Source organism: Pelecanus crispus, chromosome 1 (assembly GCF_030463565.1).
Source record: "Pelecanus crispus isolate bPelCri1 chromosome 1, bPelCri1.pri, whole genome shotgun sequence".
NCBI lineage: Eukaryota > Metazoa > Chordata > Aves > Pelecaniformes > Pelecanidae > Pelecanus > Pelecanus crispus.
The window spans coordinates 184861324-184882269 of record NC_134643.1 but is presented as its reverse complement, the minus strand read 5'-3'; the positions used below and the strand labels follow the sequence as shown (position 1 = coordinate 184882269).

Below are 20946 nucleotides of genomic sequence, written 5' to 3'. Positions count from 1 at the left end.
GAAAGAAATATATGTTATCAAAGAGTATGCCTACATTAACTTTCAGGAGTGTACTTATGACACAAATCTCCTTGTCATCCCCGCTTGACACACTTGGGTTTGTCTTGTGAAGCCCTTTTGGAGCACAAGAATGGGATTCTTTTTGGATGAAGTGAAACTAGAATTATTCGCCAGTAACAAATGGGCATTCAGTCCATGGGACCACACAAGTCCAGAGTAAATGCCACGTTAAGTGTACAAAGTAAATGTTGTGTCCTTAGCACCAGCTGCTTCACACTCAGACCTGTTCCTACTGTGCTGTATATTACTTGCTGATGTTGCTATAACCACACTGATTAAGGTATAAAAATAAGATATAGGTATATGCAAGAAAATATTTTTTTCTACTTTCTCCCAAAGATGACCAGATGTTACTAAACAAAGAATAACTTTTTTTTAAAAAAAATTTTATGGTGATGTAGCATGACTTTTATATTGAAAAAATTTTTGCTAAAACTGCAAAATTTTCTAACCTTCCTGAAGAGCTGAGTATTTTTTATTTCTTTATTTATCTATTTAATTGATTGCAGATGGAAAATACCAAGGTTTCAGGCTTTGGTAAATATTTACTATATATTTCTATTTCCGTGCCAAAGGTAAATATGTCCTAAGTTTGGTCGCTTATGATGTTACCACATCTAGATGACTTCTCTCTTGAAGGCATGCCTTCACCTTGGCACCAAAGAATAAACAAATGTAACATGCTGTGTATGGTGAACAAAATAAGCATTCTATTATTATTTTAATTTGCCCTACTTATCTTCTTTTAACATGTATTTTCCTGGATCAGTAGACTAAGAAAAGATTCAACTGTTATTCCTATTTCTAGAAGGTTTACTTAATTGTTTTAGACTGTAAATATAATTTCTTATTTGTTTTCAATATATTTAGTTCATCTTTCCTCCCCCTTCTCCTCTTGTTTAAGAGAAACAGATCAAGTTTATGCACAGAAACATAAAGCATTCCTTGGGAAGGCAAATATTTGAAAGAAAAGAGAATATTCATTACCCCTATAACAGATAACCTTCAGATCCTGTTCAGGGAACCTCCCTTCATATGCATGGATTTCTCCTTAGATTTACAACAAAGAAGCAAACACAAAATAAAAGAAAAACAAAAAGACAAATCCATAAAATAGGCAAAATAAACAAAATGAACACCTAGTCTCTGGACAAGACTAGGTCAAATCTGAAGACAGTGATATATAAAGGTATTTCTGAAGATGACACACTTTTTCTACCAAAGGACTAGGCCTCCTTCTTGGAAAGCAAAAGCTTATCAAGCTATTTGCTTTAAGGAAGGAACTCAATATCCTGTGACTGGATTCCATGAATGTCCCATATGGACATTCTTAAAGAGACAGCCAAAATGCAAAATCTTCACTTCAAGACATGCTATTTTTAAAAATGGCATGAGACTTATACTACTTACCAGACAATATTTGGTGGTTGTTTGGAGGAAGGAAAACTGATTAAAGAACAAAAACATTCTTAGAAATCTTTCTTTAGAACTATGCTTTAAAAGGTAGGATGCTTTAACTTTAGTTATATAAAAAAAAAAAAAAAAAGGAAGAGGAAGGTATGCAAATTGGTATTTGTATTCAATTGGTACTGTAAAAATGAGGCAGGAAATTAAAAAATGCCTTTTTCTTTTGAAAAATGTTATGTGCAGGTAGGTAAGAAAGACTCTTAAATCTCCCAAAAGATAAGAGTATTCCCTTAGCAACAAGAACAGTTGGGATTCACCTCACACAAAAGGTTGGATTTGTTGGAATCAACTAAATTTAGGTGTCTAAGCTTCCCCTATGCACAATGGCAATCTAGTCAATGTAGTCTGAAAAACTATGCCTCTCACATTAAAGTAGACACACGTTTGGTAACTGAATGGGTTATTTATGTATTGAGTTATGGGTTGTAACTCATTTATGATATTGACTATGTCTCTGCTGACTACAGTGGGAGCTTAGACTATTTAACTCACATTTAAATGAGTTATAGATACATAGAGAGGTTACATATATAACACCTGCACTCATAGCGGTAGTCACCTAAATCTGCTATCTTCTTTTTGAATGAAACTGAACCTAAACATCACTTCTGCCTAACCATTAGCATGCAATGCCAGTTTAGAAATATCCCAGGGTAGGTACAATATTTGCATGTGGATGTCGAATGTGAAAGAAGGGTGTGCAGTTAACAAGAGGTAGGTAACCTTAGAGTATTTCAAGTAGCACCAGATGCCTATGCATAACAAATTATTTGAGCCCTATACATCTACACTCTGGAGCTAAATTCCATCCCAAATATCTATATGTTAGTTTGGTGTTTGAGCTCCTATTACGCTCAGTAGAAATATAGTAAATGGACTCTAGAGTGAAATTTAGCCAACCTGCTTTTAGGTACCTGCTTTTAGGTACCTGCTTTAAGGTGAAATGAAAGATCTAGTGCTCAGCAAATTAAGAAGGGAGCACAGACACTTAGCTAAAGTTTTAGATCTCTATGTGTAACCATCCAAATTCAGGATTCTGTAATATGGAGCTGAGTTCCATCATTAACGTCTGGAACTAACAAACGTACCTCTTGGCTACTTACTACGGCCTTCATTCATAACCTCTGGTGGGGTATAGACTCTTTTCTATGGAATTTACTTGACCAATTTCAGATATCTACTTTAAGAGCTAAAGTGCTTTCCATATCTACCTTCCTCCACGGCATACACAAAGTACAGGGCTAGACAAACCATTGGTCTTATTCCTTTATTATGTTCTTATGAAGCCTACTATGGTTTATCTCTTTCTATGTAAAGAGCGTTTAGGCAAACTAGTGTAGATTCTGAGTCTCAGTATAGATGCCTTATAGTTGCTTTTGGTGTAATTTGCCATATCTTTTCATTACCCTGCCTGGTTTCCCACAGAAAATAGATCCTGGGGCATATATGCTGGATGTGCATGTGTTGCATGCCCTATGGGATCACAAATGGCACTACATTGTTACATTTAGGCAACTGAATTAGAAACCAGTAGCTTGGATTGTACATATTTATGTTTATTTTGGTTTACATACTGTGTATAGTACTACACAAGATAGCCTACCATAAACTTACAAGATTATAATTCATTTACCTTAGAGAACACAGATTTTTCTTTGCTTCTTTCTTCACATCTCTATTGCATAGTCTATACAAAATGAATTGAACTAGTTCATAAGGTTGCAGAATCACAGAATGGTTGAGGTTGGAAGGAACCTCTAGACACTGTTTAGTCCAACCTCCCTGCTCAAATCAGGCCCAACTAGAGCCATCTCCAGTTCAATTTTCAAAATGTCCAAGCATGTAGAGTCCACAATCTCTCTGGGAAACCTGGTGCACAGTTCTATTACCCTGACAGTAAGAAAGCATGGGTGGGGTTTTTTGTTATGTTTAAACAGAATTTCTTTGTATTTCAGTTTGTTGCCCCTTCTTCTTCCATTTGGTATACCACTGAGAAGAGTCTAGCTGTATCTCTACTCTTCTTCCCCCCATCAGGTATTTGCACACATTAATAAGATCCTCCCTAAGTCTTTTCTTCTCTGGGATGAACAGTCCCAGTTCCTTCAGCATCTCCTCATATAACAGATGCTCTAATACCTTAATCATCTTTGTGGCCCTTTGCTGGACTCACTACATATTTCCATTTCCTTTCTGTATTGGGGAACCCTGCACTGGATTTGGCACTTCAAATGTGTCTCACCAGTGCTGAGCAGAGGAGAAGGATCATCTCCATCAACCTACTAGCAACACTCTCCTTAATGCAATCCAGGAGGTTGTTTTCTTTTCTTCAAGGGTGCATTTCTGGCTCATGGTCAGTCTGTTGTCCACCAGGACCCCCAGTTCTTTTACTGCAGAGCTGCTTTTTAGTTGGTCAGGCCCAAGTCTGTGCTGGTGCAATGGGGTTATTCCTCCTGCATGGAGTTATTCCTCTCATTGGAGCCATCAGCAATTCTAATTTCACTTACAATTTGCAACAACTTGAACGTTGAAATTAACAATTCCATGCTAAACTTGACACCTTTATTCTCACAACTATAATCTTTCTTTTAAACAAGTAAGTGTTTGCCATTGTGAATAGGAGTGGCACCGCTAAGACTCCATTAGAAACAGATTCTGAAGCACCAGAAAATGAATCTTAGTATCAATGTAACAAAGAGCCATAGCTGGCAATAATAACTTTCATTGAATTTCAGAAAAGGCAACCTCAAAAATCTCAAACAAGTATTGCTGTCATTATCACACTGTTAAAAGGTGCATTGTCTCCAATATAGTTATCTGATAGAGCACCTAGAATGCTAATAAAGCCCTTCTAATATATTTAACCGTGATTAAAGATATATGTATTCAGTTGTGCTTTTTACTTTTAATTCCCATGGAAAGTCTCTAAAGAATAAAAAAACCTGTTGCTGTTCTACTGCTAAAAAGTACTGTTAAACAGCATGCTCTTGAGGCATGGGAAAGTACCCACTTAGGTCAAAACAATGAATGATAAAAAGAGAAACTGATTTTGAAAAAGTCTGTGTTTTAGAAGAGTTATGTTTTATTTTTCTTATTGTGACTATTTAACTTGAAACTGTTGACTCTGTCATTTAGCTGTAAAAGTGTTAGAAAGGACTGAATGATTCACTGTTCTTTTGTGTCCTGGCCAGATACGGAACCAATATGCAAAAAACAAAGAAAAAAGAAAAGTGCTCAAGAACAAAGTATTGCAACATTCAAAATACTATGAAGAACTAACCAATTTATTACAAATCCAAGATGACTTGAGCACCAAGTCTAAACTATGGACACCAAATATCCAGTTTATCAAATAAAAGGTGAAAAGTTGATTCAGTCGAAGTCAGTAAGCATCAGAATACTGTTTCCTCTGACAGTGAAGACCATTAGATTAAGGAATCATCCTGAAACACATGCAATACAAGCAGATGATACATACTTTTGTATAAATTATCGGCTAAGATTTCTGACCTGTATTACACAGGAGGCTGTACCAGTCAAAATAGTACCTTGGGCCTTAAATATTTGTACACTTCTGGAAGTTAAAGACTTCCTGTTGACAAAGGGTGGTACAGTCTCACAGACAAGAGCTAGACACTGAAGATAAATGCTTTCAGACTGGCAATACTGTAACTACTTTAACACTCTGGTGGGTTAACCTTGTCTGACTACCAGGTGCCCACTAAGCTGCTCTATCTGCAGGGGGGTTGGGCTAGATGACCTCTAAAGGTCCCTTCCAACCCAAAGTATGCTATGATTCTATGATCTCTCCCCCCCTCCTCAGCAAGACAAGGGAAGAAAATAAGACGAAAAAGATCACAACAGGGAGATCACTCACCAGTTACTGTGAAACAAAAAAAACAAAATTAAAAACACCTTCCCCCCCCCAACATTACTCCTTCATTTTGTACTCTTCTGATTCCTCCTCCCCACCCCCCGTTCCCTGCCGAGTGGTGCAGGGAGACAAGGAATGCGAACTGCAGTCAGTTGATAATACTTTGTCTTTGCCACTCCTTCCTCATCGCACTGTTCCCCTGCTCCAACGTAGGGTCCCTTGCAAGGGATACAGTCCTTCACTAACTGTTCCAGCATGGGTCCTTTGCACGGGGTGCAGACCTTCAGGAACAGACTGCTCCAGCGTGGGTTCCCCGTGTGCTGCAGCTCCTGCCAGGAACCTGCTCCTGGGTGGGCTCTTCACGGGCTGCAGCTTCCTTGAGGGCACATCTAGCTGCTCCAGTGGGGGGTCGTCCATGGGCTGCAAGGACACCATGCTCTTCTCCACAGGTTGCAGGGGAATCTCTGCTCTGGCACCTGGAGCACCCTCTCTCCCTCCTTCTTCACTGACCTTGGGGTCTGCAGAGTTGTTTCTGTCACATTTTTCTTACTCCTCTCTCCCAGCTGCTGTGCAGCTTTGGGCAGCATTGGGTCTGTTTTGGAGCTAGTGGGAACTAGCTCTGTCTAACATGGGGGCAGCCGCTGGTCTCTTCTCATAGAAACACACCCTGCAGCTCTGCTCCGCACCCACCCCCCCAGCCTTGCCATGTAAACCCAATACAAGTATCAATGGAAATAAATCACTGGACTATTCCGAAATACAGGCTTGATTTAAGAAATCCTGTGTGAAATTCTATGCACTGCGCTATGACAGAGATTTGACTAGATAATGATAATGCTTTAAAACTTAAAAAAAATCTGTGAATCTCTGCAGTAGATTTGGGCTTACTGTGATGAGAAGAAAAGCCTTGTGAGAAGATAACTCTTACTGATAGGAGAAAACTCAGCAATTCCTTAAATCAGTCTTTTGTTTTCATCTGCATCACTGGCAAAAGCATCTGTGGTTTTAAACTGTCCTAGGTATTAGCAGCGATGGCAGTCACAGGCACGAGCTTTCACCTGATGTGCAACCTTCCCCTTCCTTTAATCCTCTAACCCTTCTAAATTTTTCTTACAAGTCTGAATAGTCCCCACGCCCCATCTGGCCTTTTCAGCTCACTGCTGAGGACCTGCAATTTCTCATCTTGGATGGCAGGAGCACCTAGAAAGTTCAGAAACATTAGGTGTTCATCTTACAGAAATGATGGGACAAGTTCCCCTCTCACTGCCCATTCAGTGGCTATGCCATCCTGATTTACATTCCAATTAGCTTTGGTGTATGGGGGAAAAGAGAGTAGAACAGGAACAGATGTAGTGCAGTGGCTTTTCTAAACCAAGACAATTTTAAAATCCTCACTGTAATGAGGTAGCAAAGAGATGTAAACAGATAGCAATACCTCTTAATGCCTCTCAGATTTTATTTATCTTTTTAAAGAAAGAAGTGCATGGGCTAAGATTGAATTCAGATTTCAGACTCTTTTATAGCTCTTCAGTAGGCTAATTCACCAACTTGACTCCAGTTTTTCTTACTCCTACTTGCCTGTAGCTAAATGTGACAGTGTTAGATTCTGTGTGAGGTATGAACTTGTGTTTAATGAAATGGAGGAAATGACTCAAAGGCAAATGTTCCTATTTTAGTTCACATAGAGTCTCATATTATGAAAACACAAGAATAACTATGGACAGTGATTTCTTCAGAGCTAAGCATTAACAGAGTAACATTTCTTCCCGCACCTTAGGATGTTCAGCTATGGACTCCAATATAACCAAGTATGACAAGAAACTTTTGAGGCAGGAAAATGAAAGGCAGGATTAAGCAGAGGGTATGCCCGCAAGGTTAAACCATCATCACCTACTGGGTGTAATGATAGTGACACTGTAAAACCAAAGCTCTTTGCATGAAAGGCTTAGCTTCTCGACATGGGACCCTATCATATGACCAAGTGTAATACAAGACAGTCTTGCCATTACTCTGAACTTTAATCATAATTAAACCACTGCCACAGAGATATTCCTACTTATTACTGGAATTATAGTATGATTTAATACCCCTGACATCACTTGACTAAACTACTGGAGTATTAGGTTTATTAAAATGAGGGAACTCAGGTATTGATCAGCCACATTTAGCCATACAATTTTTAATGTGCTGGAAATAAAAAAGCCATCCACAAGCAGTTATTATTGGTTGACAGCATTATAACATTACTTCCAAGAATATGGAATTGCTTTGGAATTTGTAATTAATAACTTAGGACACAAAATAATATTCTACTTAGTTTTTACTAAGTAAAGGATGACCTTCAAAACAGTGTTTTTGTTACAATCTACAGCTCCCTGTTTTTATAAAGCTATTACTTTGTGTTATGAAACATATATCGATACTACTTATTAATGAGGTGTAGAAATTAGGCAAGCATTTACTTAGCTTCATAAACATATATCAGGAAACATAAATATTATATTTCTGTGTGGTTTTAAACCATTGGAATTATTGCATAGATTCATCCTCAGTGTATAGTAGGCTTTCTCCCCAAAGCAGTTCTAACACTCTACTAAATATATGCTATTCCTCTTTATCTCTTTGAAGAAAAATGAATCACATCCGCAGCTTGCAGCTATCAAAATGTGATTTATCAAGCATTTTCATGAAAGTGCATTTTTCCCCTTCTTTACACTAGGAGGCACTTTTTTCCTTCATACAGTTCCATCGCACAGCTCTGCTGCGTGAAATGCTTAGATACGTTAACAATTCCAATCTAAATTTAAGTCCCTGACAACCTTTACTAAACCACAGTGCAAAAAGAATTCTTCTCTAATAAGATAGGTGGGTTTTTTATGCCAATGAAAACCACACATATAATGAAAAATAACATTCTGCACCTGACTGCTGGCAAACAAAACCATAGTTCTGTTGACTGATTACTGAAAAAATAAGCCACATTAAAATACATCAGACAGCTGTACACTTTTAATGTAACTGATGATAAAGAAGATGTTTGTGTTAAAAGTGCACTTTGTGATATGCACATTTAAAGCCATTAAAAAGTAGGATTTTTGGTGATAAGAGAGGCTATAATGTCATACCAGTAAATAAAATTTTACAGTGACTTTTTTTTTTTTAGATCCTAAAGAAACTTTATGTTTTCTAAATCCCTACCTGATATACTAAAAGTAAAGAACTTTAATCAGCTGATTGATCTTTGGAAAACCTTCCTTTAGTTTTTATAGGTTGTGTAACATACACACCCTCCAAATGCAAAAGATAGTGTTAACTTGGAGAACATGTGAGGTCAGTATTCCACACACCAAAGCACAGTTCAGATTACTCAAAACCATTAATTTCCAAGAAATTATAAAATCACCTTTTTGGCATGTGCCTTGTTTTGTTTTGCTGGGTGTTTTTACAGACTCTCCACACTATAGTATTTACGATCTTTCTCTTTTGTTTGTCATCATGGTGACAAACAATGTAGCCAAGTAATGTCATACTGTTTTCCTTTCCTTTTGGCCCATGCTTCTGGCAAAGTCGTCGTCAGCAAGGCAAGGCTAAGGTTGTTAATTGCTGCATTTAAATGCAATAAAATGTCATAACATACACAAGGCTTGCCTTACAAATCAATATTGTATGCAAAATTAAGTCATCATAACCATGACTCTTGACTAATGAGACTTCCTGTTGTAAATTTGAATTACTTGTTGTTATTATCATTTAATAATACATTAACAAAACCACAGTGCCGGTGTCACTCTGCAGCACTATGTTGTTTTTAAAAATGAATTGTTGCTCACTGATGGAAGAATTCTTATAAAGCATATTAGGGTGCAAATGAGACATAGGTGAAATATAGGGAAGTTGCAACTGGCAGGTTAGCATCATAGTCCTCTGACAATCAATTAATACTGCTCAATTAACAATGGTGAAATGGAAAAGATATCTTAGCGAACTGAATGAAAGCCTCGAGTTAAAATAAAAACTGTAGAAAGAGGACAGGTTTGAGTGACACAAACCAAACTTGAACTATACACATCACTATTAAAGTTCTTATAAATTTTACTTTTTACTTCATATTTCTATCTTGTTGCCTTTACCTCATAACCACAATGACAGTGTGTGACTGACAATGCTAGTGTTTGGCTTCTCTCTTAATTTCAGTTTCCCCCAATGAGAGAGATTGCTGTTTTAAGATTAGCTAGATGAATGTACTCTCACGGTGTATGTTTCTTTTATTAAAACATGTAATTGTAGCTCTTGTGTCTCTGTAGAGCTAATGGTTGCAAGAAAATATGGCGGCAAGGTTTCTCATACTTTTGTGTGATATGTTATCAAGACTTTTAGTTCTTTTTCTTTTCTTATTTCAGGTTTTGAAGACCTGGGCCTTGGTCACTTTTCAAATATAATTAAAGTAGCAACATACTAATATTGAGAAACAATGACTGCATTTTTATTTGCACAACTTTACAGTGTACAATAATAAACCACACAATTCACTAAGCATTAAAGCCATTAACCAAAATTGCTCTCACCATGAGGCAAGGACTTCACTATCAAGATTAACATCATATTCCCATGAGCTGAAGCAAACCTTTACTTAGAATGAACTTTCATAAAAATACAGTGGAATAAATCTGTCTTATTTCTGCAGATTTTATTCTTGGAGATCATTAGAAAATATTCCCACAAGCACCTCTCTTTTTCTTCAGTTGAAATATTTAAAATAAAAATAAGATACCGTTCTGCAACATTTATCATCCAAAACTGGCAACAGTACATGTACCACTACTATCCACTAAGACTTTTTCCTTACTTTATAGCTGTATCTTTTACGTCAGCATGCTCCAAGTATTTTCATAAACAGCAATCCCTTCAACAGCCACTGAAATGAAACTACCTCTACTGTTAAATACAACAACTATTTAACATTTCACTGCAATAGAACTAGAAATTCAGTTTAGAAGTATCAAAGAATACAATGTTGAAATGATACTACATCAGTTATTTTAGCCTTGAACATATGTAAATACCCACAAAGTAATTTTGGCCGATCACTAGATAACATCTTTCTCTTCTGAAAATTGCTACAGGATCTTCAATAACCATAAACTGCTTTAAACTCCATTTCACATCTCATCCAAAAACTTGTGCCTCCAGTAGCAAAATAATTTTTGACACAATGCCTAGGCAATAACTTAATACTGAATAAGATATAAAAGTCAAATCCATCTAATGGGTAGCATCACTCCCTTCCTGCCCTGGGTTTTCCTAGAATGATTTCTGTCACAGTAATGACCATATCATTCCCTTCTTAGTTTGTGAGATTTGATGAGATATGGAATGCACTACTTCAATGCCTCTCCTAATTCAGTCTGATAAAAGGTGGAAAAGCTATACTTCAATACTTCACTAATCATCAGTACAGCCTGATGGTTAGATTTTCATAGATTTGCCATGAATTTAGCATCTCCAAGGCTAAACAGGTGTAACCACAGACGTATTAAAACTTTTCATATAGCTTTTAAGAAAACTTACTAACTCTGACTAATCTTCTATTAGTCTCTGTATTAGAGATTAATAGATCATCATGATTAATATACTAGGTTTGCACAATGTGCTTGATATAAAATTTCTAAACCCACATTTTTAATAACTTGGTATAAAGTTTACTAAGCACATTTTTCCTAACTCTCCTGGAGAATTTTTATGTTACATTTTGAACAGATGTGCAATTCAGAGTCAGTGAAGCCAATGTGAGAGTGCCAACACACAATGCTGACTTAAAACTCCTCTCTGATCTTGTTAAATCTTTCACACATCTCATATGTGGTCAGAGAATTAACAGGATAATTCCACTTAAGCTCCTCACTTGCTTAAGCAGACATACATTCTTGCTCCAGAGTCAATCCATTTGTAGTTGCTATTCTTTTATAGTTCTTTGTATTTTGACAGATTTAGGGTTTAAGATCATAGTTCCAACAATATTTCTGTTTTGGCAAAGAAAATAAAGTGCAGGTGTCATATCAAGAATAAAAAGAAGAGGAAAAAGGGAAAAGAGAAAAGGAAAGCAGAACACAACTCTGAATCAGTAAAGCATTTCAAATTGTTTCTTTATAGAGTCTCACCCAACACACCCTCTCCGTCCTCCCACAAAAAGTATGAGAAAAGTGCTTCTAAGGTCAATATTCCACAGTCTGCATTCTCATCTACCATGATTTAAATGTCATAATTCAGATCCCGCTTTGCCCAAATGAGAACATGGACCTTAATATTGCGCATCAGATCCCAGGGACACCTCTCCCGGTTTATACGGGCCTAGTGACAATTATTTATCTACACAAAAGGGAGAAATGCCAGAGGGAGAAACTAATTCTTATTTCCACACTCCTGGGATGCAAGAGAACTCAAGTTCAATTACCTTCCAAGGGCACAGATAAGACTTTTAACCTTTATCTCCACATTCTAGACAGAAAACAAGAGGCTTAAGGGCAGTGTTACTCCTCCCTCCCGGTTTTCAGTATGTCCAATTCTCCACATTCCAGTGCCAAAATACTAGTCACAGTATTGGTTAAGACCTTGCTTCATTTTTTAGGATTGACTGTCAGAAACATTGCAATAATGTAAATCTATTATAGAGAAGGAAAGAAGGAAGGAAGAAATTCCCAAACCAGACAAACTGCACATTCTTCATATTTGTACAAAAATGCATATCTGACAGTTCAAAAAAGCAGAACATCATGCCATTCCAGCCTAACAAAGAAACTCTGTGGTTCTTGCTGTTAGAAGGGGGAATTGCAGTTGTGTTTGTTACAGAAATTTAGATTCTTTACAATTTTTTGGTGTTTCACTGATTCACTGTTTTCTAGGTTAGCCTAACAGATTAGTGCAACGCCCATGTTCTTGCTCGTTAAATGTGTATCTAGAACGACTTTCCTAAAACAAAGTCCAAAGCTAAATAGCAACAGCACCACAAACATCTAGAAAAGCTTGCTACCTTGTAGGACTTCCTTCTTCCCAGATGTTCTCTTACTGTGCAATTTGTCTGGATCTTTTTTTTGTCACTGGATATATTTTTGTTTCTACAGTCAAGTTACATGGGGCACTTCAGGCAAACTACATTATTTCCTACCAAGTGTTATGAGCTATCATGACTGAATATTCATGCACATACTTAAAAACATCTCTACCTTTGCAAAACCCAAAGGGATGAAAAAGAAAGTAGCCGAGTTACCGAAGCAACTCAGATAAGCAGAGCACTGACAGTGACTCACCAGAGTTGGGGTCAGAGTTGCCATCAGCTTCAGTCCTCTTGTCCGGTGAAGCCTGGTCGTAGAATTCGTCCTGCGGCTGAACCAGAGGGAGAGGGTGTGAGATCAGGGTTCCACCACCCACCGGCTCGTGGTCTCCCAGACCACTGTCACTGCAGCTTTCCTGGGAGCCATCAGGCAGGTGAAATGTAACACGGCGCTGGGACTACAAAGAAGAGCACAGGACACGCTGATTAGTGCTCTTCTTTTCTGTTCTCCTGACTCTTTTTTTTTTTTTTTTTTTTTTTTTTTTAACCTTTTGACATACAAATAGATTCCTGGCAATGCTTATCAGGCAATTGTTATTATTGTGTTCACTTTTTGGTTTTCTTTTTTGGTTTTGCTTGGTGTTAGAGCAACCCAGGGAAGATGGCAGGCAGGAGAGCCAAATTTCAAAGGTCTGCACATGCTCATCTGTGAAGTAAGCTTCTCATAAGAAAGTGATCAGTAGACTGTTAGGTATATTTCTCATAATTTTAAAGGCATGATCTATAAAAACTCTCTCTGAGAAGCAGAAACCATTGCAAACTATGTTATGAAAAACAAATGACATAAGTATATACTTCTGTGGTTAAAACCTGTATTGTCACTGTTCATACTGGAAAAAAAGTCCACCAAGTTAAACAAACCAGTAAAAATGGTTGTCATCTTCCAGCAATAGAAGCATATATAAATACATAACTATAAGGATATTTAACTGGTATCAATTATCTAACTAATATAGATATTTAGGATTGATAACATATCTGTGAAATCACAGTGGTCAGCAAAGAATCACAGAATGCAGTGACAGAATAAGCAATTATCACTCTGGTAAGAGAAATAAAAATAAACAGCACATACATTGCTCAAAACAACACAGTGAATGAGAGCCAGAATTACAAATTTTCCTGAACTTCTTAAAAAAAACCCCATAATCATCTCAAAAGAAAAAAAAAAACCTGCAGCGTACACTTGGTTTAGTTAACCATTATTGATTTTGAACCTCTCTCATCTGGAGAAACAACGTGACTTTGTGAATTGTGGCCAGAGAATGATACAGTGATTCCCCATGAGCTCCAGAGCTGATAGCACTGCTGTGAATTGTTTAGCAACCATGACTCTGGGATTCATGAAAGGAATATTACGGGTCTTCATGGATCAAAATACTGCATCTTTGAAGCATCAGAAACAACTAGTTCAAGAGCATCTCAAGAGAGTGGTTAAATTAAGTTAAGCACATCTTTCCACAAAAATGAGTTTCAGCAGCAGGGAGCCCAAGTGATCTGGTTAGCTAGATTGGTTTACAATAAAGAAGAGATTCACAAAGTTTGCCTTAAGCTTAATAACTGTTCAGTTTAGTGGTTACTTTCTTATTAATATTAGCCATCTGAAAGTTATGGGTCATATCTAAGCTAATCATCCAAGATTTCTACAGAGTCAGTAGAGAAAGGAACATCAGGAAGATACTACAACAGGTATCTGCCACTAGTTACCAATTTTTAAGTAGCTAAAACCAGGTGTCCTGTACCTATCCCAAATGCAAGCATGTTTTCCTGAAGTTAATGGAAAAAGCATCAGGCCGTGACTCTCCTTTTTTGCCCTGACTCTCTTTTTTTCACATTTTTTTTTAAATGAGGAAAACCTCAAGTTAATAGTACTAACTGTACATTTGCTTATTAAAAACTATTTGTTAATGGTAATTGCTACCATTTTACATGATGATCAATATCCTCTACCAGGTTTCTTTTTATTCATCTCCCTTGGGCAGACACAGATAGTTGATTAAGTCAATTTTGGATTACTGTGTAATTCAGTATAGAAATAAATGTAATACTATTTGCTCTTGGCTGTGATTTTACAATTAGCATTTTGCTTTTAAGTTCCTTTTCTAGCTTTAGGATTAGAATCCAGCTGTAGCAAAACCAAATAGACCCTCTGAGTCATTGGGTTGTATTCATTTACATCAACAGAGGACCTAACTATATACTATCACTAAGCAAACTTTTACCTCACACTTTGTCACTTGTTCTTACAACTCTTTCATTCTAGAATTGCCACCCTGAACAATATTTTTGGAATCACTAGCAGGCTCTTTCCCTTCAATATGAACAAAATAGAAATGTAGCTAACTACACAACTTAAAATCTTCTCTTCCTGCATTTATTTTCAGTAACCCAAATGTAAAGATTTGTTTTTCCAAAGTAAAAATTGATGTCACTAGTAAAATCAGTAAGAGGCACAGGAAAAGGAGATTACTTTAATTTTTTTAAACTAAAAGACTCTATGAGAAAATATGAATGACTGAGAAAATAAATCCTTAAAGTAAGTGAGGAAATTTCAATTTAAGATTCTGCAAAATAATTAAACCCTTGTAATTAATTAACCACCTAAATAAACAGAAAAATATGTAATTACAAAAATGTCTAGTTTCCTGAGTTACATAGTAAAAATAATGATCTTGGGTAACACAAGCTCATCATACTAGCCAAAATCTGCTCTGATTCTATACTGACAGGTGACCAGTTAGCCAGTAAACTGGCACAGGCCTAACACTAATACTGGCAACTCCTTAGCTGATAGTGCTATAAATTTTTAAATCCATACTTTAAAAAATAAGAAAAAAATATATTGGCTTGGCTTTCAGAGACCCTCACTGAGGACCCCACAAATCATAAAGGATTATAAAAAAATCTAAAGGTCACATAAACAGTGATCCAGTTCCAGAGACGATGAACGGACAGCATGCAGTCCATCAAAAAACTTTAGACTAAGCTGTGCCATAAAAACAATGAGGGGAAAAAGCCTTCTACAAAGAGAGACTCAAAGCAAATGCTTAAGATTAGGCATATCATTAATTGCAAGGGAAGACTGTCACTCAACCTACTGGTAGCTTATGAGGGTGTTAAGTGATGTGATAGAATCACAGAATCATAGAATTGTTTAGGTTGGAAAAGACCTTTAAGATCATCCAGTCCAACCATTAACTTAACATTACCAAGTCCACACGAAACCAATTAAGGGTAGACTAGACTAAACCATGTCCCGAAGTGCCACATCTACCCCTTTTTTGAACACTTCCAGGGATGGGGACTCCACCACCTCTCTGGGCAGCCTGTTCCAATGCTTGACTACCCTTTCCATCAAGAAATTTTTCCTAATATCCAACCTAAACCTCCCCTGGCGCAGCTTGAGCCCATTTCCTCTCGTCCTATTGCTAACTACTTGGGAGAAGAGACCAACACCCACCTCACTACAACCTCCTTTCAGGGAGTTGTAAAGAGCAATAAGGTCTCCCCTCAGCCTCCTCTTCTCCAGGCTAAACAACCCCAGTTCCCTCAGCCGCTCCTCATAAGACCTGTGCTCCAGACCCTTCACCAGCTTTGTTGCCCTTCTCTGGACACCCTCCAGCACCTCCATGTCTTTCTTGTATTGAGGGGCCCAAAACTGGACACAGTATTCCATGTGCGGCCTCACCAGTGCTGAGTACAGGGGGACAATCACCTCCCTGCTCGTGCTGGCCACACTATTCCTGATACAAGCGAGGATGCTGTTGGCCTTCTTGGCCACCTGGGCACACTGCTGCCTCATGTTCAGCCGGCTGTCTACCAACACCCCCAGGTCCTTTTTGGCCAGGCAGCTTTCCAGCCACTCTTCCCCAAGCCTGTAGCGTTGCAGGGGGTTGTTGTGACCAAAGTGCAGGACCCAGCACTTGGCCTTGTTGAACCTCATACAGTTGGCCTCGGCCCATCGGTCCAGCCTGTCCAGGTCCCTCTGCAGGGCCATCCTACCCTCCAGCAGATTGACACTCCCACCCAGTCTGGTGTCATCTGCAAATTTACTGAGGGTGCACTCAATCCCCTCATCCAGATCATCGATAAAGATATTAAACATATTTGGCTGGCCCCAAAACAGAGCCCTGGGGAACACCACTCATGACCAGCTGCCAACTGGACTTAACTCCATTTACCACAACTCTCTGGGCTTGGCCACCCAACCAGTTTTTTACCCAGCGAAGACTACGCCTGTCTGAGCCGTGAGCTGCCAGCTTCCCAAGGAGAATATTATGGGAGACGGTGTCAAAAGCTTTGCTAAAGTCCAGGTAAATGACATCCACAGCTTTTCCATCATCTACCAGGAGGGTCACCAGGTCATAGAAGGAGATCAGGTTGGTCAAGTAGGACCTGCCTTTTGTGAACCCATGCTGGCTGGGCCTGATCCCCTGGTTGACCTGCACTTGCCTGTTGAGTTCACTCAAGATGAACCTCTCCATAATCTTTCCCAGCACCGAGGTCAGGCTGACAGCCCTGTAGTTTCCCGGGTCCTCCTTCCGGCCTTTCTTGTAGATGGGCGTCACATTGGCAAGGCTCCAATCATCAGGGACCTCCCCTGTTAACCAGGACTGCTGATAGATGATGGAAAGTGCCTTGGCAAGCTCCTCCGCCAGCTCCCTCAGTACTCTTGGGTGGATCCCATCTGGCCCCATAGACTTGTGAATGTCCAGGTGGCATAGCAGGTCATTAACTGCTTCCTCCTGGACTATGAGGGCTCCATTCTGCTCCCCGTCCCTATCTTCTAGCTCAGGGGCCTGAGTACCCTGGGGATGACTGGTCTGGCTGTTAAACACAGAGGCAGAAAAAGGCGTTAAGTACCTCAGCCTTTTGCTTGCCCTCAGTAACAATGTTCCCCCCCACATCCAGCAAAGGATGGAGATCCTCCTTGGCTCTCATTTTATTGCTGATGTACTTATAAAAGCATTTTTTATTATCTTTTACAACAGTGGCCAGATTAACTTCTTGCTGGGCTTTTGCTTTTCTGATTTCCTCCCTGCAGGACCTAACAAGATCCCTGTACTCCTCCTGAGTTGCCTGCCCCTTCTTCCAAAGGCGGTAGACTCTCCTTTTTTCCCTGAGTCCCCACAAAAGCTCCCTATTCAGCCAGTCCAGTTGTTTTCCCCACCGGTTGGTCTTACGACACATGGGGACAGCCCGCTCCTGCGCCCTTAAGACTTCCTTCTTGTAGAAGGCCAAGTCTTCCTGGACCCCTTTGCCCTTCAGGACTGTCTCCCAAGGGACTTTCCCAACCAGCATCCTGAACAGGCCAAAGTCTGTCCTCCGGAAGTCCATGGTAACAGTTTTGCTGCCCCTCCTCTTTACATCGCCCAGAATCGAGAACTCTTATCATATCTTGGTCGCTAAGCCCAAGACGGCCTCCGACTACGACATCTCCCACAAGCCCTTCTCTGTTAGTAAACAGCAGGTCAAGCGAGGCACCTCCCCTGGTAGGCTCACTTACCAGCTGCATCAGAAAGTTATCCTCCACACGCTCTAGGAACTTCCGAGACTGTTGCCTCTCTGCTGTGTTGTATTTCCAGCAGATGTCCAGCAAGTTGAAGTCCCCCACGAGAACAAGGGCTAGCGATTGCGAGACTTCTGCCAGCTGCTTATAGAACGCTTCATCTATCTCTTCATCCTGGTTGGGTGGTCTATAGCAGAATCCCAACAGGACATCCGCCTTGCTGGCCTTCCCCCTCATCCTTACCCATAAGCACTCTACCTTGTCATCACCACTGTCGAGCTCTATGCAGTCAAAACACTCCCTAACATACAGAGCCACCCCACTGCTTCTCCTTCCCTGCCTGTCCCTTCTGAAGAGCTTATAGCCCTCCAGTGCAGCACTCCAGTCATGAGAGTTGTCCCACCACGTTTCTGTGATGGCGACTATGTCATAGCCATCCTGCTGCACAAGGGCTTCCAGCTCCGCCTGTTTGTTGCCCATGCTACGTGCATTGGTGTAGAGGCACTTGAGCCAGGCTATCGATTTCACCCCCAATGTTGCCATGCTGCCCCTGGGCTCCTCACTAGTGGGCCCATTTATATCCCCTTCCCTCTTCAGACCTAGTTTAAAGCCCTCTCAATGAGTCCCGCTAACTCATGGGCAAGAATCCTTTTCCCCTTTGGAGACAGCTGATCTCCATCAGCCGCCAGCAGGCCTGGTGCCGTGTAAACATCCCCATGATTGAAAAACCCAAAATTCCACTGATGGCACCAGCCTCTGAGCCACCTGTTAATCAGGTGAGTTTTCCCATTACTTTCAGCACTCTTAGCTGCCACTGACGGGATTGAGGAAAACACTACCTGCGCTCCCGATCCTGCGACCAATCGCCCCAGTGCCCTGAAGTCCCTCTTCATTGCTTTAGGACTTCTCTCTGTAATCTCATCACTGCCCACCTGTACAACCAGCAACAGGTAATAATGGGAGGGCCTCACGAGGTCTGGGAGTTTCCTTGTAATGTCCCTAACCCGGGCCCCAGGGAGGCAGCAGACTTCCCTGTGGGATGGGTCCGGGCGGCAGATCGGGCCCTCAGTTCCCCGCAGGAGGGAATCACCCACCACAGTTACCCTCCTTTTTTTCTTAACAGGGGCAGCCGTAATCCGTGGGGGTGACTGACTGGCCCTCGGCACCCCCTGGCTGGACCTTCGCCTTCACCTCCCTCCCCGCTTGCCTGGCCCTCAGCTCCCAGAGCCCCGTATCTGTTGTGTAGGGGCAGCTGGGAAGGTGAGGGAGGCCGGGAGGGGATTCGCCTGCCTCCCCGGGCAGGGACCTGTTTCCATTCCCCCCCATCTCTTGGATCCCCTCCTTCTGCTTGCCGGCAAGAGGGCAGGGGATCCTCCGCTCCTTGTGGGGCCTCCGCCTGCTGCCCTGGCCCCAGGGACGGTCGGGTGCGGCCCCACCAGTCTGTCTCCCTCTCGCACTCCCTGACACTCCTCAGCCTTCCCACCTCCTCCTTCAGCTCTGCCACCCAGCTGAGCAGATCATCTCCCTGCTCACAGCGAAGACATTTGCCGTCTCCGCTGCCCTGCGGTACGAGCGACAGGCTCAGGCACTCCCCGCAGCCGGCGACCTGGACGGCTGCGTCTCTGTGCAGAAGCTCCGTCTGGGTCACCATGTTCCTTCTGGCGGAGGCTTTCGGGCAGGTGGTGACCATGGCTGCCAGGTGTTCTCCTGGGAGGGCGATGACCACTGCCTGAGTTTCCTCTGGAGCTAGGAGCGGGGGCACTCAGCCTTCCCCGCGCGCCCTGACCGCACAAACTGCCGCGCCACGCCCTGTTCACCGCCCTGTTCGCTGTCACTCCTGGTCGCTCGCGCTCCCTGGGGCTGCTTTTATAGGTGGGGTTTGGCCGCCATCACTCCTGGCCCTGCGCACGCTGCGTCAGAGCTGCCCCACGTCAGCAGCCTGCCCTTTCCCGCCCTTCCCCGCTCGAGGCGGGGGGCTGGGCTGCCCGCTCTCGCCCTGTGCTTTTTGACGCCTCAGCAAGGGTGCCCCGGTGCGAGCGTCCGCTGCCTCCTCCAGCTGCCCTGGTCCAGGACCCTCCTGCCTGGCTGCCAGAGCCCAGCCCAGCGCCTGGGGACCCAGGGTCTCTGCCCAGGCTGAGGCATGCATCTGCCGCTTTCTCCTGTGCACTAGCAACGCTGCGGCAGTACCCAGACTGAGCGTGTATCCCAGGCACGCACACATGGACGCACACACAGAGGATACTGACACGACCATGGCTGTGGCTACACAGACGGGCACAGACAAGGTGCTGTCCCCAGCAGCACCCACATTCAGGACTCGCAGCAGACACAGGCACAGCCAGCCACGTCCCCTCCTCCTCTTGGGCTGGCAGAGGCAGAAGGTCACTGGTGCAGCACACACAGCACACTCTCCAGGTTCACAAGTGCACGCACATTTGCGGGTCTTCCGAGCACCAACATGGCCCCTCTGCCTGCCTGGCATCCCTGCCTGGATCCCAGCTCCTTTTCCCTGCCCCATGGGTCCCCAGCTTGACAGCTGGTCCAGCTGGGTGCTTGCTGAAAACACACAGCACTCATCCTATGGGCACACTTCTCTTGTGGGTCCCCCCAAATACCAGCATGGACCTTCCACCTGCCTGATACCCCTGCCTGGACCCAGGGCCTCCCACTCCCTGGCTGGTCCAGCTTGGAGTTGGCCAGCAAATCTACACGCACACCCCCCACGCACACAGTTTTGGGAAGGTACAGACACTCGGCCCCAGCAGCCGGCGCCTGGCACACAGGCTGACCCCCTCATTCATACATTGAATTTCTACACTCCACAATAGTATCAGGGACTCTTCTTTCAGAAAAAAATCCTATAACATGCTCAGACTATGTCTGTATTTATCTACTCCCTTGTGCAACCAAATGCAGCTTTGAATTCTTTTT

At 41.7% G+C, this 20946-nt stretch overlaps 1 protein-coding gene across 1 annotated transcript in view; it reads right to left on the bottom strand.

The window, feature by feature from the left end:
* The window catches only part of PCDH9 (protocadherin 9), a 706567-nt gene that overhangs the window by 240211 nt on the left and 445410 nt on the right, over nt 1-20946 (bottom strand). Inside the window, exon 2 of the mRNA XM_075727636.1 lies at nt 12703-12904. Within this exon, the coding sequence (XP_075583751.1) occupies nt 12703-12904 (202 nt within the window). The remainder of the gene's footprint in view (nt 1-12702; nt 12905-20946) is intronic.